The 18,364-nt window shown below is 37.7% G+C and overlaps 1 protein-coding gene across 1 annotated transcript in view; it reads right to left on the bottom strand.

Moving 5' to 3' along the window:
* Window positions 1–281: 281 nt before the first annotated feature.
* SEC23IP (SEC23 interacting protein) overlaps window positions 282–18,364 on the bottom strand; it is a 25,791-nt gene continuing 7,708 nt past the window's right edge. Inside the window, exons 6-19 of the mRNA XM_087768020.1 lie at window positions 17,352–17,472; window positions 16,937–17,026; window positions 16,165–16,306; window positions 14,604–14,812; window positions 13,792–13,910; window positions 13,023–13,193; window positions 12,526–12,621; window positions 12,144–12,350; window positions 11,330–11,485; window positions 10,479–10,581; window positions 8,962–9,147; window positions 7,882–8,044; window positions 4,674–4,774; window positions 282–1,355 (exon numbers count right to left, since the gene is read on the bottom strand). Coding sequence (XP_087624146.1) covers window positions 4,693–4,774; window positions 7,882–8,044; window positions 8,962–9,147; window positions 10,479–10,581; window positions 11,330–11,485; window positions 12,144–12,350; window positions 12,526–12,621; window positions 13,023–13,193; window positions 13,792–13,910; window positions 14,604–14,812; window positions 16,165–16,306; window positions 16,937–17,026; window positions 17,352–17,472 — 1,845 coding nt within the window. The 3' untranslated portion in view covers window positions 282–1,355; window positions 4,674–4,692. The remainder of the gene's footprint in view (window positions 1,356–4,673; window positions 4,775–7,881; window positions 8,045–8,961; window positions 9,148–10,478; window positions 10,582–11,329; window positions 11,486–12,143; window positions 12,351–12,525; window positions 12,622–13,022; window positions 13,194–13,791; window positions 13,911–14,603; window positions 14,813–16,164; window positions 16,307–16,936; window positions 17,027–17,351; window positions 17,473–18,364) is intronic.

Raw genomic sequence — 18,364 nt, 5'->3', positions numbered from 1 at the left:
TGTTAGAAAAAAAGGTGCAATCATAATAGTCAAACATTAGGATAGGGCCCAGAGAGGTGAAGGATCTCCATCCTTGAACAAGGCCCTAAGCCACTCCTGCCTTGAGCACGGGAGTTGGACTAAGTAACCTCCCAGAGGTCCCTTCCAACCTATTTTCTGTGATGAAATACAAAACCTTGCTCTAAAGACCCGCTGGAAGTAAGGTATTTTTAATTATAATAACCAAAATATATACACAATAATGTGTATTTTACATACACCAAGAAAAAAAAAAAACATACTGCATTTCAAAATTCATTTACTGCAATAACAGAGGCACATAGTCAGTAGTAAGGTTAAGTCACTAATATTAAGAAAAGCCACAATTTGCACATAAGTTGAAGCCAGAGGAAAGCTACAGAAGCTCAGTATTCAGAGACATGAATTCGAAGGATTTGATACTACCCAACTCATCTCAACTTCTCTACATGAAAATGGAGTCTGGATTGCAGGTCTGGACCTAGATTATTATCTAGCACCCATAAGCTTCAGATTCCTCTATTTATATTAACTGTTTTGAGATATTAAACTGCAAGGTCAAGGTAAGTATTTGAGTTCTCACAATTGCAGCCTAGTTTCACTAAAATTACCTTAATTACCAGACCAAAATGTTATTTTACATTGTTCTTCATTTCAGGAGATGCGAACACTGAACTAGCTGTAACAAACTTCTAACGTTTTCAAAGTCAAAGGTTCATTTTTACTTAAAAAAAAACCCATAATAAAACTCTTAACAGAGGCTTATAAAGGTCTTTATAAAATAATCTCCATCACACTTACAATAGTAAGAAAATGATTCTGGTTGCTAGTTTTTAGTAAATATGAACGGTTTTGTGTAATCTCTATTAAAGTTGGTTAGAACTACAGTTCACATTTTATTTTTAAAAGGTGGACCACCAAACATGTCGAGAAAAGCAGATTATTGCTGTTTCTCAACAAGTCCTTTTTGATAAGGACATGCTGCCTTGATAGGCAAAGCATGTTTGACAGCCAGCTGAGACAGGATAGCTGAAGGAGAGAAGTAATGAATTGCGTGCCAAAAAAAACTTCTTCGGCGATCACTTTATACTTGGCAACTGTACAATTAAACTGATTTAAGATCACAATTGTGTCATTCCATCCATCTCTTGAATGACAGTGCTGATCATCTCAAAATTTAAGTTTGCTTGAAGTGACACAAGAAGGTAGAATCTGAGCAAGTTCTGGACTGGCAGAAAAAAAAAAAGTCTGACGCTTATCCTGTCATCTGTAACTATGAAAATACTAGATGTTCTTCAAAGCGTTTTTCACCAGGTCTGTCGGAGCAACAGGTATGGCTGTGCAGAGAAAACAAAACATGTACATATGGGAAATGTGAAATATATCGAGTTTTCCATTTCTTCAGTAGTACTAATAAAATTAAATATGCCAACATTCCATTTCAAGAGGACTCAAAGATCTAAAAACCCATACACATTTTTAATCAATTTTTTTAATACAATAAGCTCCTAAAATATACTTTTTTGTGGACACAAATTGGCAATTACATTTACAAACAGAAAGAGCTCACAACAACTGTTCATAGGATGTCATTCACTATACATTTTAATTAGCTACTAGATTCTTTAAGTTATGGTAATACATTATCCTACTCTACTGGAGATAGAGATGCGATAGTTTATACATCTAAGCTTTAATATGCTGGTGCATTCTCCTCCCTCACTGGGGCCCTTCAAAAAGAGCTGTAAAAATAAGAATAATATATAGAGAGCATATAGTGACTTAAACAAATCTTCTAACCAACACAGTGAAAGATACTCCTGTGAATCGAAAAAAGAATTAGATGCTAATGGTGGCTATGCTTTACTAAAGAAGGACAAAATTCTCGTTTGCAAGAGTAATTTAAAAACATCTTAGCATTTTCAGTTTCCTTTCAACCAAGTTACCTGAACAGATACAGGAAATGAAGTTTCCAATTTATGTGTTAAAGTTGCCCCAAGCACTTCTTTACATTGTTTACATGAAACCCTCTATTACTGGTTCACAAAGAGCTTCAAGATGATCTAGAAGAGCTAAATCAAGTCACTCATACAAAATAGAAGCAGAAATCAAGAGGCTTTAATACCATTTGCACTATTTTATCAGTGAGTAGAAGCAAACACGTATTAGTAGCTACTCACCAATTTTAAGTGCAACGAATTCTTCTCATATGTAATTTTAGCTAAGCCAGTTAATGCTACTGACTTGACTTAGTGAAGTTACTAGTAGATGTCAAGTAGATGTCAAGAAAAACCTCCCAAGACTACACGCTACACAAACATGCTATGCGGCAGATGCTGTGCATCAATGACCCTCTCCTTTGCTTTCAAAATTCCTCCTCCATATGGTGAAGCACAGTGGCCACCTTAGTCCCTCTTCTACTTTTAAGAGCACCATTTGGCCAACTCCCTCCACCTCTCCAAAAGAAAACTAATCAGCTAATTCAGACCAGAGATAAAACCGAACATCCAGCTCCTCCCTTAGCTTTCCTCTGCTAAATTTTTATCTGCTGCAAAATTACCACAGTCCCCAAGAAGTTAAAGGGATCTGCACTGGCCAACAGCACCATAAAGATCGACACTCCTGAGAAGAGGCAAGCAGGCTAGTAGATCCTGTCTCTTCCCCTCTGCTGACAGCAGACACCATGAAATTAAACTGGACAGCAAGAGATAGCTCTGCACGTCAAAGCAAAGTAGTGCTCAGGTCTCAGCATTCAAATCAATTAACATGAAAAGCATGAAGAGGGAGCCCAGAGCTACCTTTGGCATTTACTGTTTCCCTTGGGCAGCCCACAAATAGAGAGAGGTTGTTTCTTCAGATAATCTACCTCTAGATAGGTAAATGGATGTTGCTGTCATAGGCACTGCTGGATAACCCATTACCTTCACACTGCCACCCTTCACATTTGAAGGTCTTAAAAGAAAAGAAAAAAAGAAAAAACCCACACGCCAACCCTACCTGACTACTGTCTAACACTGGGGGAGAATTTTGCTTTTCCCTACTGTGACACTTGTAGAGACATTTCTTGTCATGTAAAAAAGATCCTGGTCTTGTAGCATGCAACCTTCCCAAGATACCACTTGTCATTAAGTGCATCCTAGTGGGCCCCAATTGCCCTCCCGTTTAAGCCTCTGGGATCTGAATCCTAGTCTCAAATGCTGTTCAGTCAAGCAAGTGCTGAGAGAATTTCTGAGCAATTCCTGACGGTTTAACAATCACACAGACATCCTTGATTGTGCTTTGTTGCATGACATCCTCCTAAACCATCCTCCGACTCTGTAGTTCTCAATGAAAAACACAATTACTCCAGTGTCTGCTGAAGCTAAGCAACAAACCCACTTCTAGCTTTGTGGTGATAAATTATCACATCCCATCCCGTCCCCCCCAATAAGACTGAAAGTTATTTCTGTAGCAATAAGCTTCATATGATTTCACCTTAAGCATTCATAAAGAAATAAAAGCAGAGAAAAAATTCTCCAACTATGACTTGAGTCTCTGCATAACACATTGTGATAACTGATACAACCACTGTCAGAGCTGTGCAGCCAAACAGCACCTTTTTCTATTATTTGGCCATGCTTTAAAAGAATGCATTTGATCAGCTATAGCATTTTTTTAAAACAAATGAAATGTTATCAACTGACCATGAGAAGGATTCTGCTACAAAAGACTACTGAAACTGTATGGCAGCCGTTAAAGATATCTAGAATATTCCTCTGAAATATCAAGTATTTCCCTTCATACTGGGTATTTATGTACCTTGACATTATCGGTTCTTCTGAAAAAATGGAGAAATACATCAGAAACTATCTTGGCGTATGATTCCAAAAAGGCAAGGTGCAGATTTCTTCCTCCTTGCCTCTCAAAAGAGAATATAGACTTTTCTACAACATCCAGTGATGCAAACAAGTACAACACAGATCCTCAGTTAGGACACATACTTCTTAAAATAAAAGTATCTCCAAGTACATTTCAGATCTGAGATAATTATATTGTTTTAATTTCTTTTCAAAGCGAACCAACTTCCATGCTAGATCATTTAACTTGTTCTACTGCAATTCTTAAGCAATACAAAGATAATAAAATACTGGCATATATAGAGGTCTCATTCAGTAATTTATCACTATCAATGTTTAACACCTTCTTAGGAGAGAAGCAACTTCTTCCCTGGCATACGTGTGCACAATTGGTCAACCAATACTACAATATGCACATTACAACACTGGAACACCGTTGATGTTCTTTAATCTACTGCACTGTAAATGAAGTTTCATCATATGCAATGTCACCAAGTTTTCCTACGCTTGAACATTCACTGAACAACTGAACTGGGGGAGAAACATGATAAAGACAGATCATATTTTTTGACATATTTGTACTGGCAATTATTATCCCATATCAAAAACCCTAACATCAGCTATCTTTTGGGAATGAAGGGGGGAGGCACTCAAAGACTTCCCCTGCATTTAAGCCTAGAAATTGTTTTTGCAATCAAAATGACATTTTGCAGCTGCCTGCTTCATAATTTAAACTTCAGAGGAAAACGGGAAAGTAAAGACATCTAAGTTGCAGCTGAATTTAATATAAGTACATAAGTTATACTAGAACAAACTTACAAATTCATGTTTTTATACATCAGTGCTGTGGCTGCTCAGGATTGATATTCATAGTCCTGTATATTTCTTTGAGAAACAGCAAGGCAGTGTCTTCAGATCCCCTATGAAGAATTAAAAAAAAAAAAAAAAAAAAAAAAAAGGTGTTATTTTGTTATGGTCTATGTTCTAATTCTTGTAAGCCACACTTCATCCCATTCCAGCTCTCTAAAACATTTACCCAACTTCGTTTGCACAAGTTTGCCCTAGTCCTTATCTTTCCAGAACCTGGCCTTACCACTACCAACTTCCTTTGAGCTACAACTCTTCATCAGTTTTGGATTATTTCTGCTGTCAGCCCTAGCCTATGCATTTACCTTTTTCTACTGCATTTTTCCCCACTTTCTCCTCCCTAACTTACTATGGCTGCAACTTGAAATCCCCTTCTCTATCCACTTCTTTGATGTTACTTGCTTGGCTTAAATCTCCTCAAATAATCTATCACTTTTTGTCTGCGATGGGCTCCTGAATGTATTCCACCAAGAATACATTCTACTTGTCAAGGCTTTCTTCCTTGACTGGCTCCACTGCATCTATCAACCCAATGTCGAAACTCAGCCTTGCCAGTTTTATCAGCAATATTCTAATTCTTCCCTCCTAACTGGCTGGCATGTCTTTGTAAATAGACTATATTAAATATCCATAGTCTTCCCCTCTTCCTTACCACAAAAGTAAGGAAGTTCTCAAATAATTTAAAGACTAATATAATTCAAGTGCCATGTTTCCAAGTTGGTGTTTTCCCCCCCTTTCCAAAATCAAAGCTTCAGGCTATCTGAATTTAAATTTAACACAGACAGACTTAATTTTCTTATTTGTCTATAAAGTGTTACTTAAACACACATAAACAATACCAATACAAAAGAGTTACAACCACTGTAAAGAATAACCAAGTCAAACAGGCAAATTTTAACAAAGTTCCAAAGCTGCAGGAGTTGTTAGATAAGGGTAGCTTCCTGGGCTTTTTAAAAGAAACGACATAGGGAGACAGTAAAGGAGATTTAGACACTCAGAACTGTGATCCTCCAAATGTGAGGAACATCATTTACAGAGCACCAAGCTAAGAGACTACAGAGATTTTCCACAATTGAGCATAGAGATAGTAACCACATTTCTTTATGGTCTCCGCTATTAAACGAGCAAGCAAACAAGCAAGCAGAAGGATAAGCACTGAAGCTCCGTTCTCTAACACACAGATCATTTTATTTAAGGCTTTCCCTACCATCCCCCTCAAAAAAACAAACAAACAAACAAAAAAACACCAAACAGGAAAAAAAACCAAAACCAACCACGCTCTCATATTTGGGTCATTAATCATCATGCTTATCTTCCTTACTTGAATGACAGAAAAAAAAAGCTATGGGTAGGAAGTTTTAAAAACCTGGCAATGATTGGCTGCCGCCTTGTGGAAAAAACCTCCCCTTCCTTCAACTCTACCCACGAAACGGCACTGCCACCACTGGGTCACTGGCTGCTCGGGGAGCCCTGCCAGAGCTCCGTGCTCAACAGCGCTGGCGCACATCAGCACTGCATCCCTTCTCCAGCAGCTACTGGTCTTTAACAATGTAAGTGATACTGACTTTAATAAGACCCTTCAGGTAATGCTTTCAATTCTATATTTTAAACCTCTGGAAAAATGCCTACTTCTAAAAATTATTAGCTATTGAAAAGCAAAACCTTCAAAAATAGCGTAGAGCACCGCTTGTCTGGCACCTGCTAAACTCAAAACAAGAGACTATCACTCCTCCCTCACCAACAGCGTTTTGCACAGCTCAGCAACTGACACCCCAGCTCGTCTATTACACCTAACGGTGTGCTGTCCTGTTGCCAAATAAAGTTTACACATCCTTTGCTCTACCATTCCACGTCTTCTGTATTTTCATGTGTGCTTAATTTTATGACAGTAATACAATGACACACCCGAAAAAAGAAAAAAGCAAGCAACTCATAAGGGCAAATACAACAGGTCAATAGTTACTGCTGTTCCTATAAATGGAATTATATCTCTCCATTTGAAACATGGATTTACTTTTTTTTTAAGTGCTTACAAATCCCGATGAGGCAATGGTGTACTGCAGCTCTGACTACATGATGACACCAAACTCCGCTTCTTGTTCTAGAAATTGTTCTGTGTATGAGCAACCACCGTACACAAGTTGTAAATCAGAAACACCCAAATTTACAGGACGATCCACTGCGCCTTTTTTCTATCTTCTATTTGTTAAACCTTGACAGCAGAGCATCAATATCCAGCAATTTCATTCCAACATGGAGAGGTAATAAAGTTTTACTACATATTGTAGTCTAATACAATTCCTTCATGAATGGTTTTATTTGAAAAACCACAGTTGTCAGAACGCTCCTGGAGCTCTCCTTGTTCTGCAAATGATTGTAGTGAAAGGTGTGTGTTTTGAGTGTCAGACTTCAAGAGGTCTGTATGCAACGTCTTTATTGCAAACAGGACGATAGGTTTGTTTACTTCGTGCTAACACAGAATTTTATTTTGAAATGAGATTAGCTAATAGTGACATCTAGGTGCGACACCTTGAGACTGACACTCCTAGGCAGTCATATATACTGTTTACCTTAATATTTGAATCGTCTCAATTATGTAACACTTGAGCATCCAGAGCATAACAGATTTATCTTTACAGTACGCCTGTGTGGGAAGGCAACGTCTTTCCAAACGAGAGGCCGTTTCAGAATTAAGTGATGAGGACCTCGTATCCAACTTGACAGTCACCTTCTCCAAACATTTCAAAGATTACAAAGACCCAGAAAACTCAGGTCTCCTAAGTCATATGCATACACATCAACCACTGGAACAAATCCTATTCTGGTAGCTTTATAATTTATCAGTCCTTTTGCAATGTTTAACTTCTCAAATCAGCAGTAGCCTGAAAAATATATCTGTGTATATAATAACTGGGTTTATTTTTGTGAAAATGTACTTGAAGTGAAACACTAGGGCATGATTTTTGAGAAAGATCATGTGAGTTTTCATTAAAAAATGCTCAAGACAGGAAACATGATTCCAGCTATTATCATATTGGTCACAGGTAAATAACAGACAACAGGAGTAAGATAAATAGTAGGTATGTCATTACAAACACTTAAAGATACACAGTTATATCAGAAAAGCGGCATTTATAGAATCACAAATATTTCCCCTTACCAGTAGCACAAATGACTCTGTAAAGCAAAAAGGTATTCATTGAAGCTTTCTATTGGTTTTTCTTGTAGAACATAGTCAATACGACGTCCTCCATTTAGCATTCCAACCTTCACTGAAAAGTCTTCATCTTTGGGAGGGTCTGGACTTTCAGTGATCTTTTCAGCTAAAATTAAAGAGTTTAAGATTTGAACTATTTTCAAGCACAGCCTGCTTGACTATAATCAAGAAATATCACCCATTTTCCCTGCTATAACTTCCAAGTGCTTGCAATAGGACAATGATAACAGCCTCAAACTAGCACGCCACTGCATAATTCAGGAAGGTTACTGGAACTATAGGCTTATTTCTTTCATAACAGTTTAAACAGAGTTTATTTGAAGAATAGCTCATATAAAGTAGTCGCTGAGCAATTTTAAAAACAAACCCCACTGTTTATACACAGACAGATCCAGTCATTCCACAAGTGAATAACCTGAAATAATATATTTTTACATCCCCCTTGCATAGAGTCAATCACTATCCTCAATTTAAACTAGGAGGAATGTTTTGTCTTTGTAAGTATAGACAAAGCCAGCATCACTAAACACCAACAGATAATTCACAGCTGGGAAGCCTGCCCTTGGTATCACTAGGGCTAATATTTATATCTGACTTAAATTTATTTTCCTCAACAGCATTTTCTTCTGTTAGAGCACATACTTAATGCTTCTTAGCTCATCCCAAAAAACTCAGCGGAACACTACTGAAGGGAATAAATCTCACAAATATTTATTTGTATTAATTTGCCCTGAGAGGAAAGAAAACACAGCTGATCTAGAAACCTACCCTTCCAACAGAAAGTTGAAAGATTATACAAACTCAAGCCTAAAATATCCTTCAACAAAAGCTGTTAACTTTTCCTTTCCTAAAAGACAAAAAAAGGCAGCAGTAGATCTTACATTTCATGTTAAATACTCCAAAGGCACAGAGGCCTCCTTAATAGGGTCAGGAAAATTAATAGCAAGCAATCACTAGGATATTCAAGTTTCTACTAATTTGAGATCGATAAGTTATACGAAAACCAATAATGTGTCCACATACCTTCTACCACTTGCTTTTCTTCTTCCTCTTTAATTTGGTTAGCTACTTTCTCCAGTTCTGCTTGTAGCTGAGTTGAAGATGTATGAGCACGTGCAAATTCGTTAAGGGTCTGCCACGCACTCTTCAAAGAGCTAATAAAACCCTGTTTCAGATCCGATCCCATACGAGAGAGAGAGTCTTTCAACTCTAAGAAAAAGGCAGGAAAAAAAAAATCACCATAGTAGAAGAATTTAAAATTATAAACCCTGTTCAACAAACATTCCAATTATTAGGAGAAACAGGCCTGCTACATCATGAACGTGTGTTTCTTGCTTCTCTGTTCCATTTAAAAAGACTAGGTGAAATGTAATTAATACACGATTGATTTCTCACTGAATAGGTCAACGAGTAAACACCTACAGGAAACAGTCTAACAGCCTCCAAGTCCGGAAGGGTCCACAAGAATAGCTACACCAGCCAATGCCTCAACACCACCACCACCCACAATCACTCCTAACGTCCTACACTATAGAGAGACTAGTTTCAGATTCCAGCACAGCAGAAGAGACCAGAAGAGCTGCCAATGTCTTTTGCAGCAGTAATGAATTTGGAGAAGCACTCCCAGACAGCTCTAGCCTGTAATTCTGCCACAGCTCAGTAACTGTGGCACCAGTAACCAAGCTGCCATTCAATACTGGTGGGAAACTCTGAATGAAGGAGATCTCGTCACAATAACTGGTTAGAACCGCATGGGTCTGTTAGGTCAGGGCTCACGACTATTCCACGGAACATTCACCTACATCAAAGAAAAAAACAGTAAAGAGCAACAGACCAGATTTTTCTCCTTTACTATGCACACTTTTTGAGAGTTGTAACCTAAAACATTCCTTAACAAGTACATTGTCTAGTCTAGGAAAACAGACTCATTCTAATGTACCATTCTGAAGTATAGATGCTGCAGAATTTCTCCGTCAAGCGCCTGAAGACAGGCTTTCAGGAGGGCTCTGTGAACTTGTACAACAGTAATATTGTCAACTGTACAGCAAAACTGATTTTCCTTATTAGGTATGCAAAATTTAAGTATAGCACCTTGATCTGATGTGTACTCATGAGAAACAAAATCCACTCCCTGCCCACCAATGGCTATGGAACAACCTTTTTCCTCAACGTTTCCAATACTGAGCAGACACTGGATAAACATGTCATGGTGGTCTTAGGAACAACGTAAAAGAAACCAGTAAATTTAGCTTCTGTTTCACATCATCTTAGAAATTAAGGTGAGCAAGCGACGTACAGCAATTTTAAAATGGAATTTTGTTAATTAGGAGTTCAAACCTGGAGGAATTACAATTCTTACATCTGAATGCAACTCTGAATGCCCAACTTAGGGGGCTGGGAAGAATCCCCTCTGATGTTTAGGAAAAACATGGAGTTAGATATCCAGCGACACTGACTAGTCTCTTGAAATTTTACAATATTCTAATGCAAATGAGTAAATTAGGAATGAGATCCATATATGAAATAAGTTTTCTTTTTACCCAGATGAAGTCTTTTTCTGCCTTTATGATGTGGAATAAGAACTGGTTTTAAATCCATGTCTTCAATGATCATTGGTTCTAACCTGTAAGCTACTGGATCAAGCTGTTAAGAAACAACACATTGACATTTAGTTACCTTAGAAATTATTCTAATTATCACATTTCAGTGAAAAAACATCCCTATTTATGATTAATAGAGAACTATTTTTGATTTCTGTTCTATTTCAGTTTACAGAGACTCAGTTCATAACCATTTAGTTTAATCATAAGATTAAGAAGGTTCATTAACTAATTAGGTCTTGTTCTCCTACAGACAGAGATTCTGAGAGGAAACACAACACTGAAAGAGCAGCACAATTTTCTTGCACTCTGGTGATCTCTACCAACATGTCCTTGTTTAACTGTTAAACAAGATGGGACAGAAGAGGACAAATGTACTGCATGCACTGCAAAACCTTTAAGGATTTCTAAATTTCCCAGAATCTAAACTGGAAACCCAGAAAAGTCCTGTAAATGGCTCAAATACAAACACTTTATAAAAAAGAGTGGCTTGAATTTAATGAAAAAAAGTTCTTTAAGCTCTGAAAATGAACAGGGCAAATATTATCAAGCCAACCCATACCTAGAAAGCTATGTAGGGAACCTATAAACAGCTCTACTTCACTTTTGCAGTAAAAGATCACAAATATTTGCAATACATATTTCAGCTGGGTCATTTTTTTTAAAAGGGTGTTTTGGGAAATGGATGTAGGGGAACAGGAGGTGTAATGCTTAGAGGTTAAAACTTAGTGTTCTGCATTGTTGTCATCTGCATCAACTAAAATCAAATCTCAAAAGTACCGCTTACTCACTGGATGATAGATATTGAAGAAACCCTTGCAGGTAGGAAGCCTGTAGTTTTCATCAATCTTCTCCACACCTCTCACAGTAAGGAACACACCAATAGGAGAACCAAGAGCAAAGAAAATATCTGGTTCAAAGTCCAATGCACTGTAAACCACAGAAACCTACCGGACAGAAATCACATATATAATCTCTCAGAACTGCCAGCTAGTTAATATAATGCTTAGCTAGGCAGGAAAAAACAACTTGTGTATTAAATCAACCGCATGCTCGCAGTACTTCAGAAAGCTTCAGCTGCATTGCCCTCTTCCATACTAATACTACAGTACTGGTACATTCTAATACTATAATATTAAGAAGTTTTTCTTAAAAAAATTCGAAAGTACGAAACAAAAAAAAATATATTTAAAACAGGAAGTCTTTGAGGTTTGGTTTTCAAGCTAAGTTTGAGGTAAAACTTAAATATAACAGCATAAATGGATCAATTTAGGCTACCATGTTAAATCTAAAGCCACAGAACCATTCAATAGTATGTCATTCACACAGTTCTGCTTCTGGAACAGAACCATGTTTACAGCTCACTCACTGCTGACAGAAAAAATGTATTGTAGTGGCATCCTTGTTATAATAAGGGTTGCTTTTCAATAATCTAACCCACTCTCCTAGCCCTCCGTCCCGCCAAAGGGTAAAGTTCTACGTAAACATAACTTTTGTACACCAATCAAGGGAAGTAGCACAAAGTCATCAACATTAAAAAAAACCGAAGCCAAGCAAAAGGACAGCATTGTTCCAAACGAATCATTTAAACCTATGTAGTCTCACCTGGCCAGTTCCAACTTCAAAATACTCATAGTCAATGTTCACAGAAGAAACGGATGCACCAACTGGAAGCTTCCTCTTTGAGTGCAGCTGACCAGACTCTGAAGGGGAGACAGAACTAACTGTCTCTTTTGCTTTCTGGCCATCTTCTTGAGTTTGGAGTGTGGCAGCCAGCACTGCTTTCTTTTCTGCTACTGCTTTCTTTTGTTCCTTTTGAGACAAGTTTCAAAAGCAGGAAAAAAAAAAACTTTATTTCACAGTTGTCAAAATTCCTCTGATATATCCATGATGTTACAATTGTGTTAAAGAACAGAAGTTACTCCACAGCAAGGAAGTCAGTTACATTTACTTAACAACTTATTTCATTCCTGAAAAACGTACTTACCTGCTTGGCTGCTCTGTCTTTTACAAAATTAGCTATTTTCTTTCTCGGTCCAAGAGGTATCCCCATTTCCTTCAGGTCATCGACTGTACACATCAGCTGAAAAAAAAAAAAAACCCCACACATCAAAGCATACTTTATAACTTTTGTAGTAGCATATATCATTTCTTATTCGGAATGACTTATGAATTAGATAAGACATTTTATAAAGCTATAGAAATTACAAAAATATTAAAAAGACATGATACAAAGTGCCCTAAAATAACTGGGGAGGGCAAACAAGAAAAAAAAAAGTCACATAACACTTAGTCTTCATGTCAGACATTAATTATCTTACCCCTTTGCAATGCTTGCATGCCTCATGGTACACTGAACTCGTAAAAAAAACAAACAAACAAACAACAACAACAACAAACCCCAAACTAACAAAACCACAAAAACCCCAAACATAAACCTCCATACCCTGGCAATCCCCATAAGCCAAGAGAACATTATTGTACCAGAGACTCCATGTCAATTCGCTCCTTTTCAAATGTGCTTGCATACTCTGACAAACTAAGCATTTCCAGAGTCTTCTGCAAAGTAGGAACATCATCATCTACTTCAGGCTCACACAGGTCATCACCAGAAGTAGTAATTGAGGAGCCCAAGGAACTGGTATCTTCAGTCATCTTAAAAAAACAGCACGGAAACAGAACCACATCATCTAAATGAAAAGCCAATGTGCAGCAAGTAAATACAAGTTTAATTACTTTCTCTTAGAAACATTATCATGTAAGCTTTGTAAATTTATGCCCATTTTTAGTAAAGCAGGATACAGATTTTCCACTAATAATAGATCACCAAAATATATTTTTAAAAATTACTAAGAGAGGCAAAAGGTTTCTTGAGGTTTCCAACACTAAGAAATATCTCCTTTTGATCATGAAACAACCGGTCACTGTTTCTAGCCTGAACACAGGCAGATTCTTTCCCTCTTAGGCATCTCCCCCACCGTTCAGATACTGTTAAGACAAAGTTACGGGTCCACAAGGGTCAAAGCTGATTTTCATGATCAAAACCCATTACTGGCCTACTTGGAACTTGAGAAAGATTCAAATAGCTTGTCCTGAGAATTAACAATATTCACAAAACTGCACGTTTCCATTAACATGTTAAAATGTACTATCAGAACCCACAACTGTTTCAGCTAATAAATTCTGAAAACTTAAGAAAAAGTTGCTGACAATATCAGATCTATTTGCCTGGAAAGACTAGCGTGCAAATTACCTGTTTATCTTGAACAGCCACATCCTTTACAGTCCCATTAACACCAGAGAACGGTCCAGCATTTACTGAGGAAGCTAAGTCCTTCTGGTTAGACAACATGTCAAACAGAATTAAGGAACCTGGAAACAGGAATTAAAGTTGCCTTGGGAAAAATGTCAGATTTTCCTGTCCCCAAATCCTAAGCAAGATTTATATGCAATAGTAATAGCAACATATAGATTTATCTAAAAAGATGGCTGAATTAAAACTAAAATACCCACATATTAACTTGAACACGATCATTCTCAGCAAAAAGCAAAACCTTTTTTTCCCCCTGTTCCTGTGAAATAGTTTTATGTAGTTGCCATGATTAAACTATCTTTCCTTAACCACCTTAGACTGCTTGCCTAACTGGAGGAAAAGTACCAACCCAAACCAGTATGTCATATGTCTTTATAACACTTATTCTATGTTCCAAAAAATTATTTCACTTTTACTAAGTGGGGGTTCTGAGACACAGAAGTTACCCACCTAACAAGACACCAGATAACCTGCCAACTTTTAAACACAAATTAGACACTAAGTCTTCATGAAGGAAACTGAGGAGGAAGGGGTGGGGGGGAGATGAGGAAATGTACACATCCATGAAGTACTAACCTTCTCTCAAAGCTTTATAAACTTAGCTATTGAGCAGTGTTTGACTTTCAGTCAGCAGTATTCTGAAGGACAGCCATGCCCTATCAGCTAATTTTAGCCTTATGCTTAATGAAGGTTCCATTTCCCTTAGTGTAGCAATGATGGTTTTATCCCAGATCAATTCCTTAGATAATTACCTAAACTGTGCCCAGCCACAGAGACTCCTCCTTTGAAGTCTGGGTTGCGACTCATGAAAAGTGCATACAAACGATTCATTTCCATCCCCACTTTATCCACAATCGTCTGACAGTAGGTGGGGCTGTTGTAAAACAGTATGTCAAGGAGCGTTTCATTGGTGAAGTGGCGCAGGCGTCCAATGCTCGGCAAAGTGATTTTTTTTATGTTCCTAGTAACAGAAAATCATTAGAAGCATGAATGCCTTTAAAGAAATCCAGATAAGAACTTTGTTAACTTTTGAAATGACAGGTAGTAGAACTGCAGCATAAATACTACAGATATGGTCCCTACAGACATTAAAAAAACCATACAGCCTTCTGGCCTTGTTGCATATTCATACGTTAGTGCTATCTGCTGATTGTACATACTTGAGAAAGATACAGCTCCCTTTTTTCTCTCCAGGCTGAAGGGATGCCTGAAATAATCTCTTCTCTGTTCCAACACTGCTCTCATATAACAACAGGGAACTTTTGTGAGCGGATTGGTAGAAGTGGAAGAGAAAAAGAACTCACATATAAAAATTGAAGGTGAAATTGAAGTAACAGGCAACATAATACCCTCTTTTTGGAGAAAAAGCTTGGTGTCGCCATCTGCCTGCCTGGAGTTAAGACAGCTGCAATGGAATTGCTAGAGAACTGAGACTGCCTTACTTAGTTAGCATTGCCTGGTTTGATTAACAGAATGAGGATCTTCATTCCTCGTGATACTGTGGTGTTCAAATGAGAATAAAAGACTGAGACTCTAGGAAAGCAGCATGACTTGACTGAGCTAGAACAGTCTGGAGAACACCAGTGTGTGCTCTAAGTGGTACAGGTTGCTACCTTCACAATTTCTACTTCCCCATCTTTGAGCAACAGAAAACAGCTTGAAATGTCAAGTGACGGCAAAGGGATAGGTACCAAGAAGTGATTTCAAAATAGATTTTAAAATGCTGTAACACTCCTACCCAAATATAGATACTTTGTTTCAAACAAACAATCTTAGCTCAACTGCCTAATCATAATTCAGGTACTACTCTAGGACTGGACGGAGGGCTCAATGCCTTCCTCAGAAAGAGGACACTGACATCTCCTAGGGTCAGACTCAATGAGACTGCAGAAAGGAACAGGAGAGAAGACTCTCCACGCTAAATTGTACATACCTATTGCTGGACAACACATCTCCATGCTCACCACCTCATACTTACAATCACTATCTGTGCACACTCACTCATCATCATGTATCAGCACATTAGCCACTTTCATGAAAAAGCAGTATTGAAAAAGCGTGTGTGTGTGTATATGTATCTTGTCACTCAGTGCCATGAAAATAAACATGAGAAAATACTCCACTTCTTTCCAGCTTTCCCTATACTCCTCATCAAAATGTTAATTAAAAAAAATAAGCGATTCTCTTTTGTAACCCAGTCATACATTTATTCATCTAGTCTAAAGAGCATATTAACTTCTCTTTTTATCCACTTCATGAAAACTGTGAAGATGCGGCTTGTGTGAAGTTCACAACATTAAACAATATACCCACCTGTCTACACCTGTTGCATCCCCATGCAGAGAACTATGCCAGTGAACTGGGAGGAATTCCACCCTGCTCACTTTACGTTCCTCTAAAGATTTCTTAAAGTGAGTCTGCAACAACTTCAGAGAAACAGTCCGAAAATCATCAACTGTAGAGAAGAAGAGTAATGAAAGTGTGATAGCAGCAGTACACAAGTAACACACAATTACAAATATTCTTCCCCCCCGCTCCCTCCGATCTCAGACATAGTCAAAATACAAATTAAGGAAACTGCAAAATAGAAAAATCTTTGCAAGTATTACTCCTCCAACTATAAGAAAATATTTTTTTAAAGTAGATTTTCTAGCAAGCTTCTATTTATCTCACAATGAATACATTTTTACTCCATGACCAGACATGGCCTTCTTAATTTACACAGTTGTGCTGGAGTGTATTTAAAAAAAACAAAAAAGCAAACAAAAAACCACCCCACACAAACGACACAAAGCAATCACATACACCCACACCACAAAAAAACCACACCCCACACACCCTAAAACCCAAACCACTCTGCAAGTCTAATATTGAGGACTAATAATAACAACAGTTAAAGCTGTAAGTCTGACAAAACAGATTCTGCTTCTGGAAAATGTATCAGGAAAAAAATCCTACCAGAAAATTCTTAACATTAGAGACTTTTTTTTTTTTAAAAAAAGACATGCTGATCTGAATACGAGCTAGACACCCACATTTAAACAGTTAAGACTATGACTACTCATTAAACAAGCAAAAAACTTACCACATTCAACAATGCTTCTAAACCTCAAGTCGCATACAGGACCTATGCCATGAACCATAAATACTAGATGGTCAATTTGGGACATTTCTCCTGTAGAAAAAGAAAATAAAAAATTCAGAGTACCAATATGTACTGCAGTGGTGAAGTTTAGAGTCAAGCAACGTTAAGATATACGTGCTTTGTAAAGCCTATTACATAACTTAGTTCAGGATATAACACAGCCCACAGGACTCCTTTGACAAAAAAAAACCCAAAACCCGATAACCTCTTTCAAGCAGCATACACTCAGGAACAACTCTAATCTTTAGACTCTAGGCACGAACAGTGCATTGCCGCTCCACCCACTAGGGTCCAACTCTCACACAGAAACGAACTGACTGCTTAAGCTGCAGACTCACGTACAGTAATCACATACCATCAGGAATTTCATCATGGTCATCATCAATTCCACGTTTTACTACCCTTGGTCTTGCCTGACCGTCTTGAGTGGTTCCCCATTCATCTGGTGTGGCAGAAGGTTGGAACTGAACTATGACCTGAGAAGAATACATTGTCCAATTACAAACACAAAAAAGCCTTATGATTCATATTGTTAGTCTGAAAGCATTGCATGGTTTAACACACTTTTTGTTTGATTGCTTTACCTCGCATCTGAGACACCTGTTTTCTTTCATTAGCATATATGCAAAAAAAAGCCTTAGAAAACCCTAGGGCTATTCCTTGTAGCAGCGACAGCTTCACTAAAACTAGATTCCAAAATAACACAGACAATTCTCATTAACTTGAAAAGCAATCAGATGACTTAAACAAAAGTACCCACTAGTTGAAGAAGCTGGCCTGCTCAGTGATTCTTAACAAGCTCAAGTCCTCAAACGAGCGTTATTCAAGCTTCTCTTTCTTACACCCCAGTACCCACTTTTCCTTAGCTGACTACTGTTTCTATGAGGAAACTGAACACTTCCCCTATTTACAATTACTCTACCATGAGGGGGAAAAAAAAAAAAAAAAGCAGTGCTTTTCAGGGAAGGATAACAACAACAACATTCAAAGTAGCCCAGAAACCCTAAAAAGTGAGGAATTCAGTAGCGTGGCTGTTTATAAGACTTACACTGACTCAGTATAGTCTGAACTCATATTTATGACACCAAGTGGTTTAAGCACTCCTTCTCTAGGTTTTTACTGGACAGAACTCCTTAACCAGCATTAATAAGTGCTTAAAGTACGAGCAACCACGATCCTTTCTGGCTCTTGGATTATTTATTTATTAATTACTGCATCTCCGATAAGTGAACAGTTAACAGCATTGGTCAATAAGGCTGAAGTCCATGTTTTAATCACAAGAGACTGTTAACTGTTAGCAGAGTATTTAGAATAACCTCTAAGGCTTTTTTTGCTATACCTTCTCATGGCCTAAAAATAGTTGCAGTG

This window comes from Nipponia nippon, unplaced genomic scaffold (genome assembly GCF_047370975.1).
Source record: "Nipponia nippon isolate SJK-2023a ecotype South Korea unplaced genomic scaffold, ASM4737097v1 scaffold_3, whole genome shotgun sequence".
Lineage (NCBI taxonomy): Eukaryota > Metazoa > Chordata > Aves > Pelecaniformes > Threskiornithidae > Nipponia > Nipponia nippon.
This window is presented reverse-complemented; position numbering and strand designations above follow the sequence as displayed.